This window comes from Pipra filicauda, unplaced genomic scaffold (assembly GCF_003945595.2).
Source record: "Pipra filicauda isolate LSUMZ 115617 unplaced genomic scaffold, ASM394559v2 scaffold5_size6683894_pilon, whole genome shotgun sequence".
Taxonomy (NCBI): domain Eukaryota; kingdom Metazoa; phylum Chordata; class Aves; order Passeriformes; family Pipridae; genus Pipra; species Pipra filicauda.
In genome coordinates, this window is record NW_024104754.1 from 3,208,736 (window position 1) to 3,231,431 (window position 22,696).

General features: G+C 39.3%; 1 protein-coding gene across 1 annotated transcript; it reads right to left on the bottom strand.

Moving 5' to 3' along the window:
* Positions 1-624: 624 nt before the first annotated feature.
* On the bottom strand, positions 625-3,968 carry ATP5MC3 (ATP synthase membrane subunit c locus 3). Its single transcript, XM_027733520.2, has 5 exons — positions 3,914-3,968; positions 3,757-3,834; positions 2,705-2,782; positions 2,162-2,355; positions 625-866 (listed from the first exon to the last, which is right to left on the bottom strand). The coding sequence occupies exons 2-5, from the start codon at positions 3,793-3,795 to the stop codon at positions 752-754; spliced, it is 426 nt and encodes a 141-aa protein (XP_027589321.1). The 5' UTR covers positions 3,796-3,834; positions 3,914-3,968; the 3' UTR covers positions 625-751.
* Between the last annotated feature and the right edge of the window lie 18,728 nt (positions 3,969-22,696).

The following is a 22,696-nucleotide window of genomic DNA, read 5'->3' on the forward strand; positions in this document are numbered from 1 at the left end:
TATTTTTGTAACAAAAATGCTTTGATCCTAATGCTCTTAAAAGAATTTGCAAGAAAATGCAGGGCTGACTTTACAAAATTAGGAAACTGGAAGCTCTTCCTTTTAATTAGGTGGAGCCAAGAGCATAATATCAGAGTGTCACAACTAAATGATTTGGACCAAACTGAATCAATCATTAATTTAGTTCAATGGGGACACATGTCAGATCCAAGTGGAAAACTTGTACCATGGTAATCAAAATTTCTTAAACTTTCTTAAACCTTCCATGGATTTGTGTTTAGCTCCTTCTATTAAGAGGTGCCAGAACAACTTATGCGTCAGCTAGCTTGAGAAAAAACAAATTGTGCAGAGAAACAGCGCTGGACGTTTAAAACGCAAACAGGAGGGCGGCCAGCACTACAGCCTTTCACACTTCATCTCTGCATCCTTTCATCTTTCAAAGATGTGCCACGTGGATTTTAACAAACAAGCCACATGACCATCTATATTAATGCTTGGCTTGAAGTCATTGTTTGAAAGGTCCTATGCAATACGTCATTATCGGGAGAAATCCACAGCGACTGAACAACAAAATGCCATCTTCCAGATATCCTAGTGAGAAAGACAATAAATGCAGGCAACAGGTTGACAGTTAAAGTTATCTTTAATGAAATGACTTTGGAAATAGCATCAATTTCCATGACATCAACATTTTGGGAGTCCCATAAAATGCAGTTACATTCCAATGCCAGTATTTCAGGCAGATCTCCATTCACATGGCAAATAGGATCAAGAAAGCAACCATCAGACAGAAGAGACCCATAGCTTCAGACAGGGCGAATCCCAGGATAGCATATGAGAACAGCTGCTGCTTCAGAGAAGGATTTCTAAAAGAAAGTGAAGGTGTAAGACCTTTTTATCTTTACAATTAAGATGTTTCTCATACAGTTTAACCTCATACTTCCTTGCTACAGAACAGGAAACTCCAATAAATCCAAGCAGAACTATTTTTTGCAAGGATTTCACTGAAGACAAATGAGTTGGCAATTAAGACTAGATTCAGGTTATGCAGATGGTACAGGGGTTTTCCAAATGAGCAGTTTTTATGACATTCGAATATATACTTTTGAATTTGACTTCTCTACATCCTCCCATACAGAAACTATCAGCACTATGCTTTAGACATTTATTTCACATCTGTGACGTGAGAACTATACTCCCAAGGTAGTTTATGTTTTAAGCAGCTCAAGTCAATACGGGGGGGGAGAAATTCACAGCAATTTTTTGCAAAAATGCAATGAATATACCTTCAAGGAGTGAGAGGAAAAAGTATTCAACATAAAACCATGAAGTAATGTTCTACAACTTCTTATTGACATGTTCATGCCAAATTCAAAAAACAGTGCATTAATTTTGTACTGAAAATACTTGTTTCTTCAATGGAAAGTGAACTTGTCTTCAGTAGGGCTTAAAAATCTTTGTTAAGAAATAAGACTTAAGTCTTAACTGGCTGAAAGAGTAATGAAGAATATGAAACCTTTTTTATGCCTGTATCAGTTCTGCTCTTTCATGATGCCATGTGAACTATTCATATAACAGGAATGTTGCAAAGTTATGTGGAAATTCATCCCTACTACAAAATCCTCACCCTCATTTCTAGAAGGAATGATAACTCATTTGATAAATTACATAATTTGAGTGCAAAGCTGAATGTGTTAGAAAACTGAATTAAACATCCATTTATAAACAACAATCCTGACTATGAAGACTAAACCACACAGACGCACACTCCTTATTACCAGTTTTCAGACCGTTTTTCTCTAGGACTTTTCCTCTCACACGGGAAAAGACCCAGGATGGATTTTTAATTCATTTCTAGGCTTGAATGCTGAAACACTAGACTTCAGTGACTGAAAGACCAAGCAAGTCTAACGGTGCAATTTCTTTCATGGCTCTCTTCCAGGTAGAGTGTACAAAGTTCTGAATTTAACAGAGCTGTCCTGATGAATATAGTACAGTTTCATATGATTCTATTCAGCCATGTTTATCAGTAACAGTAATCATTAACAGAATTTATTACAGTGCCAACATCCTTACTACAACTTAGCTGATCTGGGGGTTCTATCTCAAGACACATCTGCATACAACTTAAAGAGTTTTAAAAGAGAGAGAGATTGATTACCTGGCATAACCAATGATTAGACTACCGAAGACTGTTCCAATACCAGCACCAGAACCAGCCACACCTACTGTGGCTGCACCAGCACCAATGAATTTGGCAGCAGTGTCAATGTCCCTGCTGATAGCACTAGTCTGGAATTCTCTAAGTGCTAGTCGGGAGACAGTATTTTGGGCCCCGTTAACTGTTGAGTTGCCCTAAGAAAACAAAACAAGAAAAAGCATTATATTCAGACACAAGACCATGTGGCAGTGTTATTATCCAGTATTAAAAGTTGTATTAGATCAAATATCTAGCTCTTTGTCCAAGTGATGACATTGTAAGAGTTAAAAACTTCAGAATGTTACCTGTTCCACCTGAAAGCATCAACTTTAAATGTGAAACACTTCTCAGGGGAAACAGCAAGACAGCAACAAATATTATTAGGTGTTTCACTGAAGTTAAACAGTATTATAGGTATTGAGTTAGTACAAGTGAACTCTAGGCTTAGGACATTTAGGCTCACCAGGTAATTTAAGAAGATACAGAATTTTGTTTATAAGGTACCTCTCCATTCTTGATCTCTGGCCTAGACAACACAGACGCCGAAAGTGGTCTGTACAAGACTCTTGATCCAGCACGGATCTGCAAGAGGAGGGAAAAAACTATAAAAGAAGAAACATTTGATCACAGCTGTTCCATACAATAGTCTGTAAGATTATAAGGCTATTAGCTACTAAGCCATTTGTCTTCCTCGAAAGACGGCCATCTCTGCACAGCTGGATATACACTCAATGATAGAGAAGCAAGCACTGTCATGCAATCTGACAGCACCATTCTCAGCAGATGTTAGTGCAAACAGCCACATCATTCAACGACCCTGTACATGCATTATGCTGACAATGTAGCAAAACACCAACAAAAAGGCCCGACAGATCAGCAGGCGGTGATATGCGTTTTGAAATGAAAAAATAAAAGCCTTCAAATGAATTTCAAAGCTGTTAAATGCATAGGTGTAATCTAGACTTTTAAATCTAGCGAGGCACAAATGAATGAATTCTCTTTCACAAGAGGCCTGCATGTGTCCTTGGGCTCCCGGCAGCGTAAGGTCATATAGGCTTTTGCACAAATCTCTTCCTGCAGGGTAAACCTGTACCTGCACCACGCAAAATCAGACGTTCTGCAGGCCAGAGAGATCGTTTTCATGCAGGTCACTCTTTTGTCTCCGCAAGGGCAAAAAGTCCCGGCCTTGCACAGGACAAGCAACAGGCTGGAGTTTGACCTACAGCGAGGCGCGGAGAGCAGCAGGCCCAAGAGCCACCGTCTGCGCTACCCTCCCCCTCCGCCGCTGTGTGTGGAGGCCCCTCACCTTGGCACCGGGCCGCGGCCCCCGCCAAGGAGGCGGGAAGGAGAACGCGGCCCTGCCGCAGCCCGACCGCCCCTCCCTCGCCCCTCCGCACTTGGGCGGGCGGCTCTCGCTACGGGCTCGTCCCGGGGCCCCGCCGCAGGACCCACAGGCCCGCCCGACCCGCGGGCGCCCCGCCGCCGCCACGGCCCCCGCCGCCGCCCGGGACGCAGCCGCTGAGGAGGCGCAGGCGCCCCCGCGGGCCCCCACTCACCAGGGAGGGCGAGGTGGCGAGCTTGGCGCAAGCGAACATCTTAGCGGGCGGCGTCCCGGGGGTCGCGATCCGGCGTCTCTGCGGAGAGGGAGAGAGTGAGGGAGCGGCGAGCGGGGGCGGCGATGGTTGCGGATGGCGCGGGGGGCGCGGGTCTCACCGTGCGGCTGCCGCGCTCGGGCCGAGGGCGGGCGGGCTGGGCCGGGCTGCGCAGGCGCGGCGGGGCCGGGCGGCGGAAGGGGCGGGGCGCGCCCAAGGTCACTTTGTGCCGGCGCCATTGGCGGCCGCGGGGGGCGCGGTGCGCGCGCGCGCGCGCCGCTGCTCCCGCGCAGCCGCAGTAGCATCGCGCTAGCCGGGGGCGGAGCAGGGGCGGGGCGAGAGGGGCGGGGCGAATGCTAGCGCGGGTCGGGGATGTGGTGTTGGTGGCGCGGTGTCGCGGTGGCTGTGTCGTGGTGTTAGTGACACGGTATCGCGGTGGCTGTGTCGTGGGATCGATGACACTCAGTGCCACGGTGTCGATGTCGCGATGTCGGTGTCGCGGTGTCGCGCCCCCTCCCCGGGACTCGGGTCACCGGCAGGAGAAGGGGACGCGTCTGAGAACACCTGCTATGTCCTTGTATGCGGCTACTTTTTAATTAGTAATGCTCAAAAAGCCCCTCCTGTTTAATGAGTAATTTTGCGCCATGAGCAGGTTCACACCTAAGCAACGACTAAAATCCTTTTTAATCAAGCTTGGTCGAAACAGGATTATCATCGCTGAGCTGGGCACGTGTTTCTGAGATTCCCGCGTTAATCACTCACACGTGCTTTGGTGTTTTTTATTTGATAACGGGATCATAATTTTAATGGTCATTTTCCATTGTAAGTAGTATTAGCATCAACTAGGAAAGATGCAGAAAAATCCACATTTTATGTAAAACTTTGGGAAATGTATTTAAGTCATTGCACAATTTTCACTTGATACAATCTGTGCCATAAAAATAAATTCTAAATGGTCTGTGTGTAGCGTACTGCCTCTAAGGGAACAAGTAAGAGGATATGTGCATTGTTTTTAGGGATGGGAACATAGCACAGTCTCTTAGGACTCAGCTGCTGGTCTCCTGCAAACTTACACGGACGATTTATGTTGTTGTCATGGATTAAAACACAGGTGCCACACAGCTGACATGCTCCGTATCAGCAACTTGAACACCCACCACCAAACATGACCAATAGGTACTTTCAGCAGCTGCGTACTAATGTAAATGATAATTTTCCTTTTATAACCTACAACACAGTGTCTTCTGATCCTCAGGTACAGTGGAGGTGTACTCAGTTATAGGCCTGAAGGTGAGAAACAGTACGGTTTGAATTTCCCAGCATTGTGCTCCCTGCCTCAATACAATAGCAAGCTTGGTTTTGTTCCGGTGTTCATCCAGAGTCTTAGTTACAGAGCAGTATAAAATCAGCCTGTAAAGGCCAGCAAAAGAGGTCATAAGTTGCCAGTGGTTTTGTATTTTTTATTTTTCCTTTCACAGCTTACACCCATTCTTTGGGAACTGACATGCACATCGGCAGATCTGCTGTGCCTGCCATGTGGTTCTTTCATAGTCAAACACTAACAAATAAGTATCAATGGCAAAACCCTTTAATGGTTAGGCAGAACTTTTCACTTAAAAAAAATAAAATTCAATTTATATGCTACCGTGGGAACAAATATTTCCAGCACCATTTTATTCATTAATAAAACCAGAAAGCAAACGCGGATGCTGTAGAGTTGGAATGACTTAAATGGGACATGCTGCTGTACACTAACATACAGAGTACACCATTTATGAAGTAGTGTACTTCACCTTAGGAAGTGTAGCAGTGAGCAGGCTGTTTACAGCAAAGGAATTCACTTGTTCACGGAAGGACGTACAGCACAGAGACATGCTTTCTTCTTGGGAAAGTGGAGGTCTGGGCCTCCAGGTATGACACAGATCTTCCCCCAGCTCTCAGGAATGGAGAGGACACAGTATGCATAGTACAAATTCACATGGGTTCAAAGATGCATTAAATGGAAACTCTTCATTCATGAAAGTGCCCTCTTGTGTCACGATTCCCGCCCTGGAATGTTTTGCAAAAAAATGCATTCACAAGCTCTGTGAATAACATCAGAACCACCATTAAACACTTGTTGGTTGTTGCTTTTAAGGCATAACAGGTTATTCTGTATTTTGAATGTGACTCAGCTGTCGCTTTCAGGAGGAGTTAGAAGAGCAGTTACTGATCTCTAGGGGCCATGTTGATTTTAATTCAAGCAGATCTTCATAAAGAAAGACTTGTTAATCTCACACCATTTCCTATCTGGTTGACCTGCTGTTAGGTCCCCAAGGAAATACATCAATGCACTAAAGACAGTGTAATTTCTAGTCACTCACCACGTTTCTTAAAATCTATTCTACTTGGAATATTATCTTAGGCTCTCGAAATCTCTTAGGGTAGATTCCCAGTTCTTCAACTGTCTCCCCCCGTCAGGACCAGTTATGCGTGTGCACGGTAGCAAAGGCTGTCAGAGGAGATTTTCTCCCCATTTTGCCTCTAGCGAGGAAGATACTTGAGCAGTACAGGTGTTTGAGTAGTACATGGTGCCTGAAGAGCCAGTTCACTCCTCTCCCACAGCTTCCTGCTGCTTAGCCAGGTTTGGGACAGGGCAGTAAGAACAGCAAGTGACCACTAGCTGTGGTTCACTAGTATGGCTTTCTCCTTTCCCAGAAAGGAAAGAGAAAAGATAATCTCAGATTTCACAAGCCCTCTAGAAACGTCCTATGAAACCATAAAGATTCTCCCAGTCCTTTTGTCCTTATTTTTAGAAAAGAAGCAGTCTTTTTCACTCTTGCTGCCAAGCAGCTCATTTCTTAGGTACACCATGTAATTAATCAGTCCTATAGTGACATGCAGTTTCATTTGTAACCCTGAAATGAATTGGTATCTACACATATCAGGCTCTGAATGTTACGACACACAAATATCAGCAGAACAGATATGGCATTCAAATGGCATTTTTCTGGTGACTTCTTAAAAGAGAACTATCTGAGCCTTATAGCTGTCCAGAAAGCAGATAATAAGGAAACTGGGCACAGTACCCTTAAACTGGAAAGCCTGCCTGGTAAATATGGGTTGCTTTTCCTCAGGTACAGACAAATGATGGCAGATGCATATTGGTTCAATTGAACAAGTAAAATCCTGTTCAATGCTGAATAAATGAGCGTGTCGTAAGTGCTTTGCACTGAAGGGTCTGAGAAAGTTCAACATTTATTATTAATAACTTATAAAAGATGAATGTCTGTTCTATATTTGCTGAAGGAGAAATCTTGGCTAGTCAAGAGAAATCCCATTGTCCAAAGCCTAAATAAAATGTTCTCCTTCTACATTGAAACCTGTTCTTCCAGGTTAAATTTATCTCCCAGCAGAGGATTATTAACTCAAAACATGTCCCACACTCACACTAGTCTTTTTTTTAAAAATCTGTTTTGAGGAGGAGATGTGTCTGGAAAACCAATCTATTCCAATAACTCTTAATTGTTGGAAGACCCCCAAGGAGGACATTGGATCAAAGGCCTCCTGAGATTCTCCTAATGTTTGTGAAATGTTTTAAAACTTAAGGTGGTGTTATTACCTCAGTGTTAGCCCTCTTGAACACCCAGATTTATGATGTACTTTGCAGGGCATTGATTGATATTGATTTACAAAGTCAGGATTTTTCAGCATTTTTCACAGCTTGGGCAGTGTTTCAGTTCTACCTCTTCCATTCACAGCCATGTAGTTGAATCTTCCCCTTCAGGACTGCATAGGTCCTCTCATACAACTGGAGTAATGGCCTGTAGAGAGAAGGTATATAGAGCAGAATTAATACACTCCAGAATATTTAAACCATTTTAGATCTGGAAAGAAGAAACAAAGCCATTATTAGATAGCTCTACTTTAAGGAGAAATTCTCTTGGCAGCACACTCTTAATACCTGTTTACTTTATTGATTATTAGTAGATAGCAAATTTTGATACATGTAATGTTGCAAGTTTTAACTACAGAGTTGACTGGATTGTAAGAGATGCTTTATAGGAATGCAGAAGATAAAGTTTTTCTCTCCATATTCTAAACTTCTCCTTTACAGGAGAAAAGTAGAAACTGTTTCTTGAGTGATCTTTGTCCTCCAGACTACTTACTCAAGCAATTTTTTTTCTAAAATTATTTTTTTATAGTCTCAACAGCTCCCTTCGGTGGAGAGCGGGAGGCAATTAACCAAGTAGAGCTAATTTAGGCTGTAGAGCATTCTGCTCAACAGTCCATTGATTATTTTAACACTGAGTCCTAGAAATGGATGACATTAGCCACAAACATTATACCATGTTCATACTAGGCAAGATCTGCAATGTATGCTGATATCGTTGAGAACATTAATGAAATTTGAATCAAAAATCATGATAATCCTTATCATGTAATTTTTGAGTCTTTAAAATCTACTTTAAATAGCACAGTGATTATATATATAGGGTCTGCTACTACAATAGCCATTATACATCAAAATGTGATGTTGTCAAGAGGAAAAACATTCTACTACAGCAGAAATTCAGCATGGCAAAGAGACGTTCTCATTCCCATCCTAGCTATTGGATTCTGGTGGAAAGTGAGATCAAGACTCCAAGAAATCTTGCCAGAAAAGACTGGTAGAGCCGCTCTCACTCTGGATAACAAGCCCTATTGTCTACATTCAGGTTCTGCTGGTTACCTTCAGGATGATGTATGGCAGTGTAAACATGTTTTACCCTCCCGTAAAACGCAGCATATCACAAGGTAGAAGATAATCTTGCATTTTTAAAATTAATTTTATATGTCAAAAATTATAATTTGTATATAAAATTATGCTTCCCTATTTTAATGTAACTTTTATTTGTATTTCATAGACTAATAGAATTGTTAAAGTTGGAAAAGACCTCAAAGATCATTGAGTCCAACCATTAAACTTTGCGATGTAACTTTAAGTTAAGGAAGTATTAGGTTCAGGAATAGTTTCAATTGATGCTTCGCATCTATTGCACTGTGTGTGTCAGGATTGCCACATTCAGAGTGAGCTCTCATGTGTTTAAAAATCATTATTGTGTGTCTATTCAATATTTTTCAGAAATGGATCTTTGAGGAAAAGCTGTAATAAAACAATCCACTGATTTTTAATCAAAGTAATTTTTATAAATGCACAGAAAATTCAGGACATTTAGAATGAATGCATCTCTTCATGTATTACTTTAGAACATGAAATCTATTAACTAAGGTTCCTTATTGAGATGACTCGTGATATTACTCAAGGTTGTGTTGCAAAAAAGAGCTGATACATGAAATGGTCAGTCAGTTCATTGGATAACACACATATAGATTTCTAGTCTACAGAATATCACTGGATTAAATGAAAATAAATTCAGCAATGCTTTTTATTCCTACTAATAGTATTAGAACTCTTTTGAAGAGAAAACAGGGTTCAGCTGTAAGATGACACTATTAGCTGCACTGGTTAGAACACAAGCTCGGCAACCCAGTTATAATACCTTTCGTATGATACACAGCACAGACAGCCATGAATTTGTCCATATTAGAGCCAATTTTTTTTCAGAGGTATCCATAAATTTTGGTTGCTGAAGTTCAACAAATCCAAAATGGAGGGATGTTTTGTTAGTAGGCTCTTCTGGGAGTCCAGTCATTTTGTGCAGTGGGAAATGCAACACCAGATTCTTAGTTTTTGAACAGAAGTACCTAAGCAATTTTTGTTCTTCCTGTTTCTCAGAATCACATAAATGATCATAGATAAGTCTTTTTGGGTGATATATTTTGGCTGTTCAAAATATGAAAAGAGAAATAGAGAAAGTAGCTGTTCAATGCGCAAAAAACCCCATAGGATTTAGTAATTCTTGTTTGGAGATTAAGTTAGTGTTTTGGATAACTGATCTGTTATGGCCGTTTGTGCCATGTAAAGAGAAAAGCAGGGCACGCATATCTGTCAGGACTGTGGCAGAGGGATTTTGCCTTCCTCCACCCTCTTCACAGAGGGTTCCAGTTTATGATCCCTGGGGGGAGAGGAGATGGGAGACAGGACTATAGCCCATTAATACATGCAAGATTCATTTGCTTAATTGTAAATGACGTACCTCCCAGTTATAACTTTACATTCTCATAAACTTGCAAATTGCTTTGGGCTCACAGCCTGAAAGGCAGTATATAAATGAACAATACTCATTATCATCCAAAAGCTTTTCAGTGCAAACCACTTAGGAGAAAACCCGTGGAATCCTTTTCACTCTGATGCACAGGTTCTACACTCTAGGACCTGGTGCCAATCTGAATCCAGAGAAAAAGTTGTTCTAATTCAGCTGACTACTATCATGTTTTGCATGGCTCAGATAAGCTATTTTTAAATGACTATAATTGATTTTGCTCATAGTTACAAAAGAGATCATATATTCTTATATTTCTTACCTCAAGTAGAAAAAGTCTGGACAGCCTGCCATTTCTAAATTCTTGGAAAGGACTCTGTCCCTAATACTTAGACTTGACGAACATCCTGGTTCTCTGGCATGCCTGTATTCATTCCCATCTGTCATGCTGGCATTGTTCCCACTTGGAATTATCTATGCCAATTTCAACAGGGCATAGGTGCTAACCAAACATGGTTTTAGAGGGACAGCTTTCATAACACAGCAAGTGCCATCTCTTTTGCCAGGAGATCCTGCTGTTTGCAAATAATTGCAGCTTAAGGCCACATGCCTCATTACATGGGATCACATCTGTAGATGCTTGTGGGCATCATAAAAAAAATCAACAAATGTCTACTGTATTTCTCTTTCAGCTTGGCTTAATGATCCGAATTTTGCATGTGGAGAATGAATGCTGTGCACCTTGTTAACAGGAGTGAACAATAGGCTGTTATATGCCCTGAGCAGTCTTAACAGGTTGCTGCATCAAAGCTGGGACAACAGACTGCAGAAGTTTACCAGAGCTGCACTGCTTTTTCAGGTGGCTTTTGACTGCTTGGTGTCTGTGGTGTATTCTGAGGAGAGAATGATAGACTATTGCCTTTTTGCACCACATTTGGCCTTCCAGGTTCTCAGCAGATTTGTGTATAAGGCATATTCTGTCCCCACACAATTGTAAAGTGGCACATACGTATAACAAAATTATACTTCTTATTAACATTTTTAGTCTATATAAAGGTCTATATAAGATACATTTTAATACTATCATATAGTAGATCATTAGTATCCCCTTAGTATCATATTAATATTATTATAGCTGTACTTGACTCCTGTTTTACTCCACTGAACATATTACTTGTGTTAGCAGAATTATTCTGTACTGTGTAAGGCTAGAAATGGCTTAGAAATGGCTTAGGAAAGAGCAAAACCTGTTCACAAGCCTCAACTGGACAGCAACCTGTGCTCAAATTTTAGGATATAATTTTGTAGTTAAGCAAAAGAATATTTTGCCCAGAATATTTCTTGAAAAACACTATTTGAAATAAAGTAAGATTTAGGGTAGATAATTTCCAGCCGTATATTTCTAGTCATAATTAGACATTGCACTGTTTACCCAGGATCTGTGGAAAATAAACCAAAAAATGCAACCCTCTTGACACCCATAGTGTTTTGGCAGTACTACACTCGCAGTATAGCACTAGGAAGGACCATGTTCACATGCCCTGCATAAAAATGCAGTTTTGCAAATCATGAAAGGTATTTTCAGTCGTTCTCTTTATCAGCAAAAACCACTTAAGGCTGTCTTTAGTTATATTTTACCTCTCTCTAAAAGAGTGATGAATTTAAGAAAGTTCAGAAGAGTCAGATGTTTTTTAGAGTCCTAGCATTTTCAAGGATGCAGAGTGACAAGTAGACACATGAATATACTGAAAAATTCTGTTGGGAATCAAGGTCTAGGATTACCAAACATTTATGCTGACTGTACATTTCAGAATAGCACTGTGTGTATTTCTGATAATGTTGTTGCTGTTTAGCATGTTTGTCCAATTGGCTACAGTTGACAAGATATCATAGGCTGTGAAACATACTTAATGTGCTTCCCCTATGCTATTGAAAAGCCCAGCTTCAAAATACTGTATTGAGCTCAAGAAACAATTTCACAGTACATTATTGTATCAATTGTTACTAATCTTTGCCTCTTCTCACCTGTCTCTGTCCTTAGTCTTTTTGGCAGCTAACCTGACCTTGTAGACTGTCAGCACTGATTTTTTACCCATACCACTTGGACTCAGAGATATTCTTTTTTTTTCTTTTCTTTTTCTTACCTTCCCCTGTCTCCTAAAAGTGCTCCCTCATAATAATTGTATACCTTAGATATCACCTGTTCCTCAAGTAAGGGCAGCGGAGTGGCAGATGAGGTGTATGTTATTAGTGCCACAGAATAAAACAAACCTCAAGGCAGATGCTTGAGGGAGCAGGGGTTTTCCAACCCAATAGCTCATGAGGGGTGGAAACAAGGTTCTACTCCAGCACAGTCAGACCAGGAGCTGCCTCATGCAGGGGCTGTTGGAGTTTTGGGTGAGTGGTATTTTGATTGTTTCTTACCAGTCACAACAGCAGAGTTATAAGGCTACCTGGTCAGTCTTAGCTATGATATGTTGCAGTAAACAGCCAGTCCCTTATCTCTCTGTACAAACCTCAAATTTTTCCTGTAAAATATGAAGTCAGATGTGGTACTCTTGTTAGGGAACACCTAACAGCAACATTGCCAGGGCAGGCAGTTGACTAGTTGTAAAAAATGACCCGTGCACGTTCAGGCAGCTTGGAAGCTTTGGCTCATTGAACTGCTATCTCAAGAACACCAATAATTAAAGAGAGCTAATTTGAAAAAGCCATGTCTGGATTGCTCCCATTCATGGCTGGATTGTGTTTTTAATGCCTCTAAAATGAGTAATAGTGTGTATAAATAGTGACATCCAGTGTTCAGTTAGATCAACCACAGGTTTGTGTTCTGTAAGGTCTTTCAATTAAAAGATTTATTATAGACCCTATTTAAAATGCCTATGTAAAGATAGTAGGGTAATTTGAATATTAACTACCTGCCAACTGCAACACACCTCCACAATAAAAATTTCCTTCCTGGCTTGTTGAGGAACAACAATGGTGTGGCTCTTGTATAATGCTTTAACTTTCTTTTTTATGACAGCAAGCGTCCTATTATACCCAGGTGTTCTTGATTTCTTCTTTCTCTGCTCCTGTTTCTGTGAATATGGCCATTAGGGCAGCAGTCATAAAGGATGTGTTCACCACTTCCTTCTCTGTCTGTCTCTTAACATAGCCACAAGTCCACCATCTTCTATCCACATTAATTCCCTGAGGTATCCACACAGTATTTGTGTTGACTGCCTTAATTTTGATCTTCTCTAATCATTCCCTGCCAGATGGCAGTTAAATTTTAATGATCCCTGTAAAAATAGTTCCCTTTCTTCTTTTAATCAGTCACGTGTGTTTGCTTAGCTAACTGTTAGATGTTCAGAAAGCACGAAGGGACCACCAACGCAATTACTTCAAAATACACATCCGTATTCTGATTTCAATGTTACGTAAAAATGAAGGGTTATAGGGTAAGCAAGATTCCTGGAAATCAGCATGGGCTACTTGACCTTAAATGTTCTTTATTTCTTTAGATTCATTAAAAAGATTAAAATAATAATTTGTGATCTTTCATATAATCAAATGTAGTTTATTTTTAGTATCTTCTAGGCTCAAATGTTTGTTTTCTGTGCTAGAAAGTGAGTGAGTATTAAGCTCTCAGGGACGAATTGAGCAATAGACTTAAGCAGATGCTTAACTTCAAGTACATGTGTATGGTTATGATAGATAATACATCCTTGAGCAAGGTACTTTGAGGTATTCTTAATGTTGGCTCCCTAAGTAGTTCCACTGAAATAATTTACCTTCTTGCATGTTTAAGACTATGTACTGACACCTAATGACACAGAACCTGAAATTCTCCAGTATGTGTTTATTTGATTGAAGCTTATTAAAGGTTTGAGGGTTTTGCTGAATTGAGAATTTAATTCAATTGCATATTCATGATATGCCTAAGTAGCAAATCACTTTAGAAGGAAATGGTTTAAGCCATATCAAACACCTATGGAGCAGGTAATATTGTACCTCTGAGGAATATGGAGAGCCTGGGAAAGTGACAGGCTAGGAGTCTAATCCAGCTCAGAGTACTGCTAGAGAAAACCATGCTGTGGAATTAAATGGAAACTGGATCAGGCCCTGAATGCCTTGCCTAAAGCAATACAGGAAATATATAGCAGAGTCACTAACAGAACCCAGATCTCCTGATTCAAATTAGTCTTCTTTAGTATCTAACATCTGTGTATGCTGCAACTGGATGTGTCATCACAGCCTGTGCAGGCTGGCTTCTAGATAAAAGCTCACGTGATGACTCTTACACATACTGCAGGAATCAGCCCACCTACACATCCCAGTAAGATGAGGCTGGCAGAAGTACAGGCCATCCTCATTATCCTCCCTGGTAGAAGACTGAGAAAATAGGGATACTTGTACCTTTCTCCAAGCATGCTTTAACAACCATTTGCAGAAGTTATCAGACTTGACAAAGTATGCACTGCAACAATACTCTGGAATTTCTGATCACCTTAGTGGTTTTTGCTTTTGCCATCAATGCCAGTGAGTTGGACAAAGGGAGTTGCTTCAGCTCCAATTTTTCCTGTTACGCCTTGATTAGCAATAAGCAATTTGGTGCTAACATAATAGAGATTTTTACCTGAAAGGAAAATTCTCTGTGCTCCATCTAGGTATTTTTCCTCAGCTTCTTTTTATATACAAAATTTTTTGGTAAGATTTAGGCCAGAGAGCAGAGACATAGATGGGACTGTTTGCATTATGCTAATAACCAGATGACCTCATTGAGATCAGGGCTTCAGGGTACTGAATGCTGCCAAAAATGTAATAAAAGCCAATCCCTGCCCAAAGGAACATGAAGTCTAAATACACAAGCTATTTGGTAACTCTGGGACAGAGAGACTGATTTGCCCAGTGTCAGACTGTGCCTGTTGCTAGTGACTCACTCTTGATCTCTTGTGCCTTAGCCAATGGCCTTAACCCCAGCAGCACTCTATTTATAAATAATTAAAAGCAGAGCCCAGCTTTGCTAAGTTTTGGTACGTCTGAAGTGTAAAATCTGTCAGCTGTGTAAGAGTAGACATACCTTTATCTTTCTTTCCCTTAGTTTTCTCTGCTGTTTCCGTATCAGAGAAACATACACTGGTTCCTTACTTGCTTGGCTAAGGATTACAAATATATAAATGAGCTAAGCAGAGCTTGCTGAGCTGATGATGACTACTAGCAGGTGTCGAAGTGAAGGCATTCCTCTATGGACACAACCCATCACGGCTGGGCTGATGCCCAGTTCATGGGAGGGAACATGAGTCTTCCGAATGGAAAGAGAGATAAATTACATCTAAACACTCTAATGATGATAATGTAGAGAGACAGATGTGGTAACTGAGTGTTAGAATCTCTCCATACGCTCTTTACTTCTATGATACTATCACATCATATACTACTGACTGATGTAAGCCAGATGCAAAAACAGAATGTTGAGTTTATCCTCTTGACTTCTCTGGATTTGTGCACCTTTTAGCTAGAAATATTTTTCCTTGGCAAATTGACACAAAGGTCATTTTTATGAGCTTTTATGAAGAGTGAATTGGAAAAAGCTCATTGGCATTTGTTTCAGCTGCACAACTTTTGCTAAAGCATTTTTTCTATAGAAATCAAGACAAGCACAGCTCAGAAATCCAGAATCTGGGCAAGGAATTTTGTGTCCTTGTTCGTAGTGCAGCTACTCACATCCTTGCAAAGATGGCACCATTCAAAGACTTGTAATTCAGAAGTGGTTGGGATCCACCTTATGTAAACGTAAACGACACAATGATTTCACAAGGTGAAAGGCAGCAGAGGAGGAGAAGCAGAGCACTGCCAAGTGAGGGTAAGTGTGGAGAATATGCAACAACGATATGCAGAACGTTTATACACCTGATATAGTACATGCCAGTAGTTAAGGCAGAAAGCCAAAGGTAATGAGCACTGTGAGAATTACAGAAGCTCCTTTTTGGCCCAAGTTCTTGCTTGTAATTAAAGCGCTATCCTCTACTGATCCTTCAGGTGTTATTGGAATGATTTTTTCCAGGCTTCAAGGGAGAATCAATCCCTACAGACTGAAGGAAACTTACTTTACATTATAGCTCTGTGCTAAAAGCAAGCTATGGATGTGACTCATGAGTATTCTTAATTGTTTTCAAAGAAAGTGAAATTCCTAAGTGAAGTTTTGATTTTAATTTAGAAAGTGATTTTTATGTGTGCTCCAAGATGAATAGGAAATAATAGGTATGTTAACATATTTGTGTTATTAGAACCTATAATGAAATGTACATTAAAGTGTCTTTATTGTATTTATTAGAATTTATATTTTAAAATATTTCTGTACAGTATTAGGAAGAAATAAGGTAAATAATAGCCATCCAGGAATATTCTCCATTGGTCTGTACTCTCCATCAATTTTAAAAATAGGCAATTTATTTTTCTTTAACCAGATTCTAATGTATTCACACACAAAGAGTGGTTATAAGACATTGTAATCTCATTCCCGGATAACAGATTTTAGCTTTTATATATCTAGTTAGCTCCTTCTTACCTACAATATTGAATTTCAAGGAGTTGGTGGCTACTCTGTGATGCTGAAAATGTTTCTTTCTATATCTCTTTTAGTTTCCAGCCTTGAAATCTTTTTGAAAGATAATCTATACTTGAAAAATAGTCAGACTGAGAAATCAAAGACTAACTTGGCAATCTCATTAAAGTGCATGTAATAGTCACTTAGCTTTCCTTGCCTTCTCCCCTCTTCCTTTGTATGTTTTTATTTCAGTTACAAACTGTTTAGGACCAACACTTGTTTTTACTTATGAAAAGGGATCTTGGACAATTGTATGTTTTCTAAATAACCAAATTTATTTTTATTCTATTCATTTTATGGGTATGGGCATCTGAGTTCAGAAGCATCCTTCAGAAATGTCCATTTGGGACAAACATCCCAAAACTTTTAAAGATAAAGCAGTAAACCTGGGAAGCACTGAATACTTAACTGACAAATCAGAAAAATAAACAAAATAATTATTGGAGCTGGGGAAAATATGCAAGTTTACAGATAACTATCATGCCAAAATTGTTTGCTGATAGATTTTTTAATTTTATTTTTAAAATTTTTTTCCTGGGAGTTCAGTGATGTAGCATAATGAAAGGGAGGAACTGTTAATTTAATTTGAAACTGGAAATTAAAAAACAGTGGACTTAACCACAAATTGGAAACAATGGAAAACCCCTGTGACTCAGTCATTGAAAACCATATTGGGAAAAGCACTACACTTGATTGCACACCTATAAGGATGAGGCAAACTGCCCTCTCTGTTACTGCTGATATTGGTCTGGGAAGACACATACTTCATAAGTACCATTAAATACACTATTTCTGTTACAGGGTAGTGCATGTAGTTGCTAGTCAAATTATGGAAAGGACTTCCCCTTTGGCTGCCCATAACTGATTAAGAGCATCACGTAGTTCCTTTCTCTGCTTATCAGTAAGGTATTCTTTGAATCACACAAAATGAGTACACTGGTAGAATAAAAAACAAAACCACCACAAACAAACAAGAAAAAGGAGATTATACTAAATTACACTTCAGCTACTAGTGGAAGTAGACTAGCAAGTCTAACATAAAATAATCTTCCATACTATCTCCTATCTTTTTACCTTGTGATAACAGTAAGGTGGTTTTATTAGAAGGACATTTGCATCTTATTTAATGTAGAAGGATTTTTTGAGAAACAGAAACCCAAATTATAGTAGTAGCTCAGAGAAATTCAGGAAAGAAAATTCATCTTTCTCAGAAGAAGCAACATTAAAGAAAAATTAGTGGCAGTATAATGTATCACTGCTTCTGTCAGAGTTCCTAAGTGGAAGATACCACGGTATATTAAACTGGCAGCTTATCCCCTTGGGCTATACTGTATCCACCTAACTCATGAGGAAAGCACAAGAACATTAAAGAACTGCTTTTGCATCTGTTATATTACACTTCGCATTTTTAATGCTTAGCAGAAGCTGTTGGTGTTTAAAAATCTTCACCAAATATCTCCATGTGGCATGGCAAAAGCTGAAGTCATTAAATCGCATATCATACAACAGAATCATCTTCCATTTAATTACCAGATTTCTAAAGCAATTACTAAATTTGGACCAAGTGCTGGCCTAGAGGGAAGCCAGGTTTTTCACCTGTTTTGAGAAATTAGCCTCCATTGTGTGCAGTGGGAGTCCTGGTTGACCAGCATGCAGGATGCTGCACAGGATGTCTGAGCACAGACAGCACGGTGTGTGTAGGGAGAACTGTGTGTGTAGGGAGAACTGTCCTGATGGAGCGGGTACAGGTGGTGGCTTTCCCTGCCCAGCAGGCTGTGGGAAGGACTGCCTAGACAAGTTAAACTTTCTGCAGGAAGTAGAAAGAGCGAGCCTTCCTTTCTGATTGTATATAACTAATTGTTCTTTACAGAGTCTACGTCTTTGAGTTTTTCTCTTATTTTTCCTATGTTTTCCTATGATAAATTGACACAGAGTAAATATAAATTTTTTTTTTAACTCCAAACAGGCAGTTAGTAAATGCCAGAAATAACGACACACTGAAAGTTTGGAAAAAGATAAGCAGCAGTCATAGCAAAAGTGTATTAAAGAAATTGGCTCATCTAATCTAAAATACTAAAATGACCAAGTTCCAGAGCTGCATTATTCCCAGAAGTAATACCATGACTTCATTCAGGAAGCATTACTCAGTGGGATTATAGCTAGAACATTTTCAACCTTAAGGATTCATCTTCAGAAACATCATTCTTGCAGTGCAAAATATCCTGTACCTCCCAGTCCTAGAATAGGGTTCTCTGTTAGTAGCTCACATTTCTGCATATCATAAAGTTCAATTTGCTTGTGAGTAATTTTGCTGTTAAAGAACTGTGTAAAATGTTAATTTTATGTCAGCAAGGGTTAAGAGTCCAAGGAATTAAGCTTTCATTTAAGTGTGGGATTTCCCTACATGCTCTTGAAAATCCTGGCTCCAGTATTAAAATACTTCGGGTTTTTTCTCTACGGCAGAAAATTCCTTGCAGTTACTTACGGCTTCCCTGTAAGATGTGATAATCTACATCCAGAGATAAGAGATAAGGTGGTCTCCTACCATGAAGTGGACTGTTCAGTGTGGTGAGGAAAAGTTGTTTTTATTTATTTATTTACAAAAAAATACCCCCAAAACTGACACTAATTCAAGTGTGCAAAGCTGTATAACATGAAGAGCTTTGGGGAGCTTTTTCCTTTGATGCTTTAGATGTGCTATGGAAATTTCTTGCCTGGTGAGATAAACTAATGGATTGACAAAAATACAAACTCTACCTAGCAGGAATTGTCATAAAGCAGTGTCTTAGTCCAGAGTGCATTAGAGTAAACATCGTGTTCATAGTATCCTGTCTTTCCTTCTATTACACAGGAAATCAAACTGACCAAAAGTGTCCTTAATTCCACTCATAAATACTATGTCGAAAGCTAACAGTACTCAAGCTTTTATTTTTCTTTAAAACTGATATGGGGGTGGTGGTCTTGAATAAATATTTTCATCTGGAAAAACATGTGAAGTAATGTTCATTATACTAAAAGTTTAACTTCATTTAAACTTTTTTTTTCTTGAATGTCTGCCATTTTTCTATGATTGTGAAAATGTAGTGTTTCCTTGGATGATCACTGCCCACATGGAAATTTGCATTAGAATTAGGCTAAAGTAACTTGTTCTTATGAAAGAAAGAATCAAGAAACTGGAATTATGCTATGGTTTTCATTGCATTCCTCTCAAAAATGCTGTTGCTGCCACTAGTGGTGTTTTTTTGTGGTGGACAGCCAATGTAACAATTACGAGTAATTGGAAAGGTTTCCTGTATTTGTCAGAAAACTGTGTTTTAATGTTAGTAGCTCAGATCACTAATCTAAGCCTGTCTCATTGTGTACCTGCATGAAAATATATAGTCATCACTCCAATTATCATGTCACTGCTTCCAAGTGTAGCCTTGACAGGTCACAGCCACAAATATTGCTCAAGGTGAAATTAATTTAGTTATGTAGAACTCCCTATTATTTCAGTCCAAAAAGCTCAGCTTAAACAGAGACTATCAACTGAGTTGATATGTTTTCACAATATGCACTGATGTGAGACCAACAAACCTATTTCGCTTAGGTGCCTTAAATAGACTTGGATCTTTAGTTTTAGCTATGCAGCTACATTTCTCTGAAAGCTTCCTTATCCATAAAAATATGAAGTAAGAGGGAAACATATTTTTTTGTGACCTAAAGGCCACATATTTTTTTGTGTTCTGCAGTTTAGAGAATAATGAGCGGGAAACATGCATGCCTTGAGTCTGAATGATCAACACTTTCATTGCAGTGTGCTTTCCTTCTTGTGTAAAGGTATAAGATGTGCACTAAACACTAAAATGAGGCTCAGATTCTTCTTCCAGATGCACATGTGCAACTTCTATAGAAGTCAGTGAAAGGTGCATACACAGATTAAATTCTAAAATAATATGGCATTGCATCCATTTGCCTTGGATGAGAATTTTAGTTTATAGAATTGTCAGTATACTGTAATTCAGTCCTTTGGCCCTTTAGCATATTTATATTATAAAAATAAGGAGACCTTTCATGCACATGGTATTAAACAAAGATTTAGTAGGAGGCGTGGAGTGGTCTTGGCTGGGAAAACATATGAATGCTATGCACATACATCTCCTGAGTAAGCTGTTTATTGTTTCAGTTACTGTACTCCTGAAAAATTTCTGTTGGCAATGGGGTATTGGCCATACATTCACAGAATCCATTCTGTATGCTAGTTTGCATCCTGATTTTTCTCTAATGATTGTTTCAAAATGAGGGTTTTTTTTTACATGAGATAATTTAGTACTTTATAAAAAGAATCACGGTTGAAAATACATGAAATTGCAGTAGCTAGGACACACTGAACACATCAGATAAAACAGAGCTCAATTTTACACAAAAACTGTGGATATTAGCTAATTTACGCATATAAACTGGGAATATCTTATGTTGTATTATGGAACAGTTATAAATCCATGGTGTTGATTGTCATTTCATCTTTCACCACCAGCAGAGGGAGCACCAGTGATTATGCTGCACAAACGTGGGGTTTCAAACACTCAATAAGCCAAATTCTGCAACACCATGACAAAATTTCTAGTGCTGTCAGCAGGAACCGAGGAAAAATGTCTGAGGCTAGAAATGATCCTTGAATACATTTAAATAGTTGTATTTTCTTCTAAATAAACTCTTGTCTATTCCCCAATTAGATCAGTAGCATCATATCTACAACTTTGTGAAAAATACATGGCACACAAGTGTTATTTGGAATAAGATCAGAGACCTGACTACACAGGCCATGGCCATCACATCTTGTAAGCTGAAAGCATGTTCCAAGGGTCTTTAGCAAACACTGTTTCTGATTTTGCAATTTAAACCACAGTTCTGTGGGAAGACGTATTTCAACTGTGAAAACTGTTGTTACTCAAAACCTAAGATTTTGAAAGATGTTGGAATGTATTCTCAAGTTGCCAATTGTTACAGTTCAGTTTCAATGTTTAAAAGTGTCAGAATTATTAAATCAGTCCTCAACAGACATTTTAGCATTTTCATTCCACCAGTCTAGCAGAAAAATGGAAATTCACAGCTGTTAAAAACACATGTAAGAGAAGATTGGATATAAAGCAGTGTAGTTCATCTCCAAATCTCTAGATTTTAACACTTTGTCCCAGAGAAAGGAGTAGAGACAACCTCTGTTAAACAACTCCTAGTTGAGTCCTAATATGCCAGCGAATATGTTAGTTGGCTCTTTGACATTTTACCCATTTCAGTAATTATCTTCACCAAATATGAACACCTATATTGTTGTCACTTCATATGAAGTAATACAAAGTTGCACAAAAAACCTCTATATATCAGCTTGGATTTAAGCTCATTCTCCCATATTTTCTCACAAGACAAAAGTATTTAATAGCAAGGAATTCGAGAGATAAACCAATAACCCAGCCAACATGACCCTAACAAAGACACTGTAGACTAGATGACAAGGCCGTGCACACGAATTCTGTTTTCCTTCCACCCTATCAGCTCCTCTAATGGAAGATGCTCTCACTACAAACCTGACATGCTTATAAACACAGCAAAACAAACCCAGAAGCTCAGTTCCTGCCCAGGATCATGTCAGTTCAGCTCATCTCAAAACCAGCCATCTGAAACTGGAAGACTATCATCATCAGCCTTTTAGTACATTGTTTCTAATGAATGTAAAGCAACAATAACATTGGGGGAAATGGTAGTTACGGAAAATTTATATCACAGGCAGAGAAAAGATTAAGGGTTTTGCTGGTGGTCTTGCTTGAAAAGAAATGAGGGATCTCAGAGTTGCTCTGGGGTTTCCATCGCTGTGGTATCACACATCTGGCTGTTGCAGACAGTGCCTAAGGAAGCATTACTTCAAGTTACTCTCAGTCTATCTAACTGGCTAAGGATCCAGCCAGAATGCCTGGCACGTGAGAAGTGGACACATGCAATCTGAAGTGTTCACAGCGTTGTATAAGTAAATTATACTTGGTCACCAAAATCAATTTCAGTAATCCACTCTCAGTTTCCTTACATGTCACTGTCACTCCTCTGGTCTTTTCTTAGCTACTGGTGTCAAGAATATGACAAAATTAAATCTTCTTACCTTGGGTGGCTTTACAATAATGACAAACCACTCTTTGGAATCCAGATCAGTATAGTT

What these genes read in the sequence shown, in the direction of transcription:
- ATP5MC3 (XM_027733520.2), bottom strand. Translation starts at nt 3,795, where the DNA reads ATGTTCGCTTGCGCCAAGCTCGCCACCTCGCCCTCCCTG. An exon ending in TCGCCACCTCGCCCTCCCTG is followed by an intron (nt 2,783 to 3,756) that starts GTGAGTGGGGGC and finishes CTCCTCTTGCAG; the next exon opens with ATCCGTGCTGGATCAAGAGT. An exon ending in CTAATCATTGGTTATGCCAG is followed by an intron (nt 867 to 2,161) that starts GTAATCAATCTC and finishes ACTTTCTTTTAG; the next exon opens with AAATCCTTCTCTGAAGCAGC.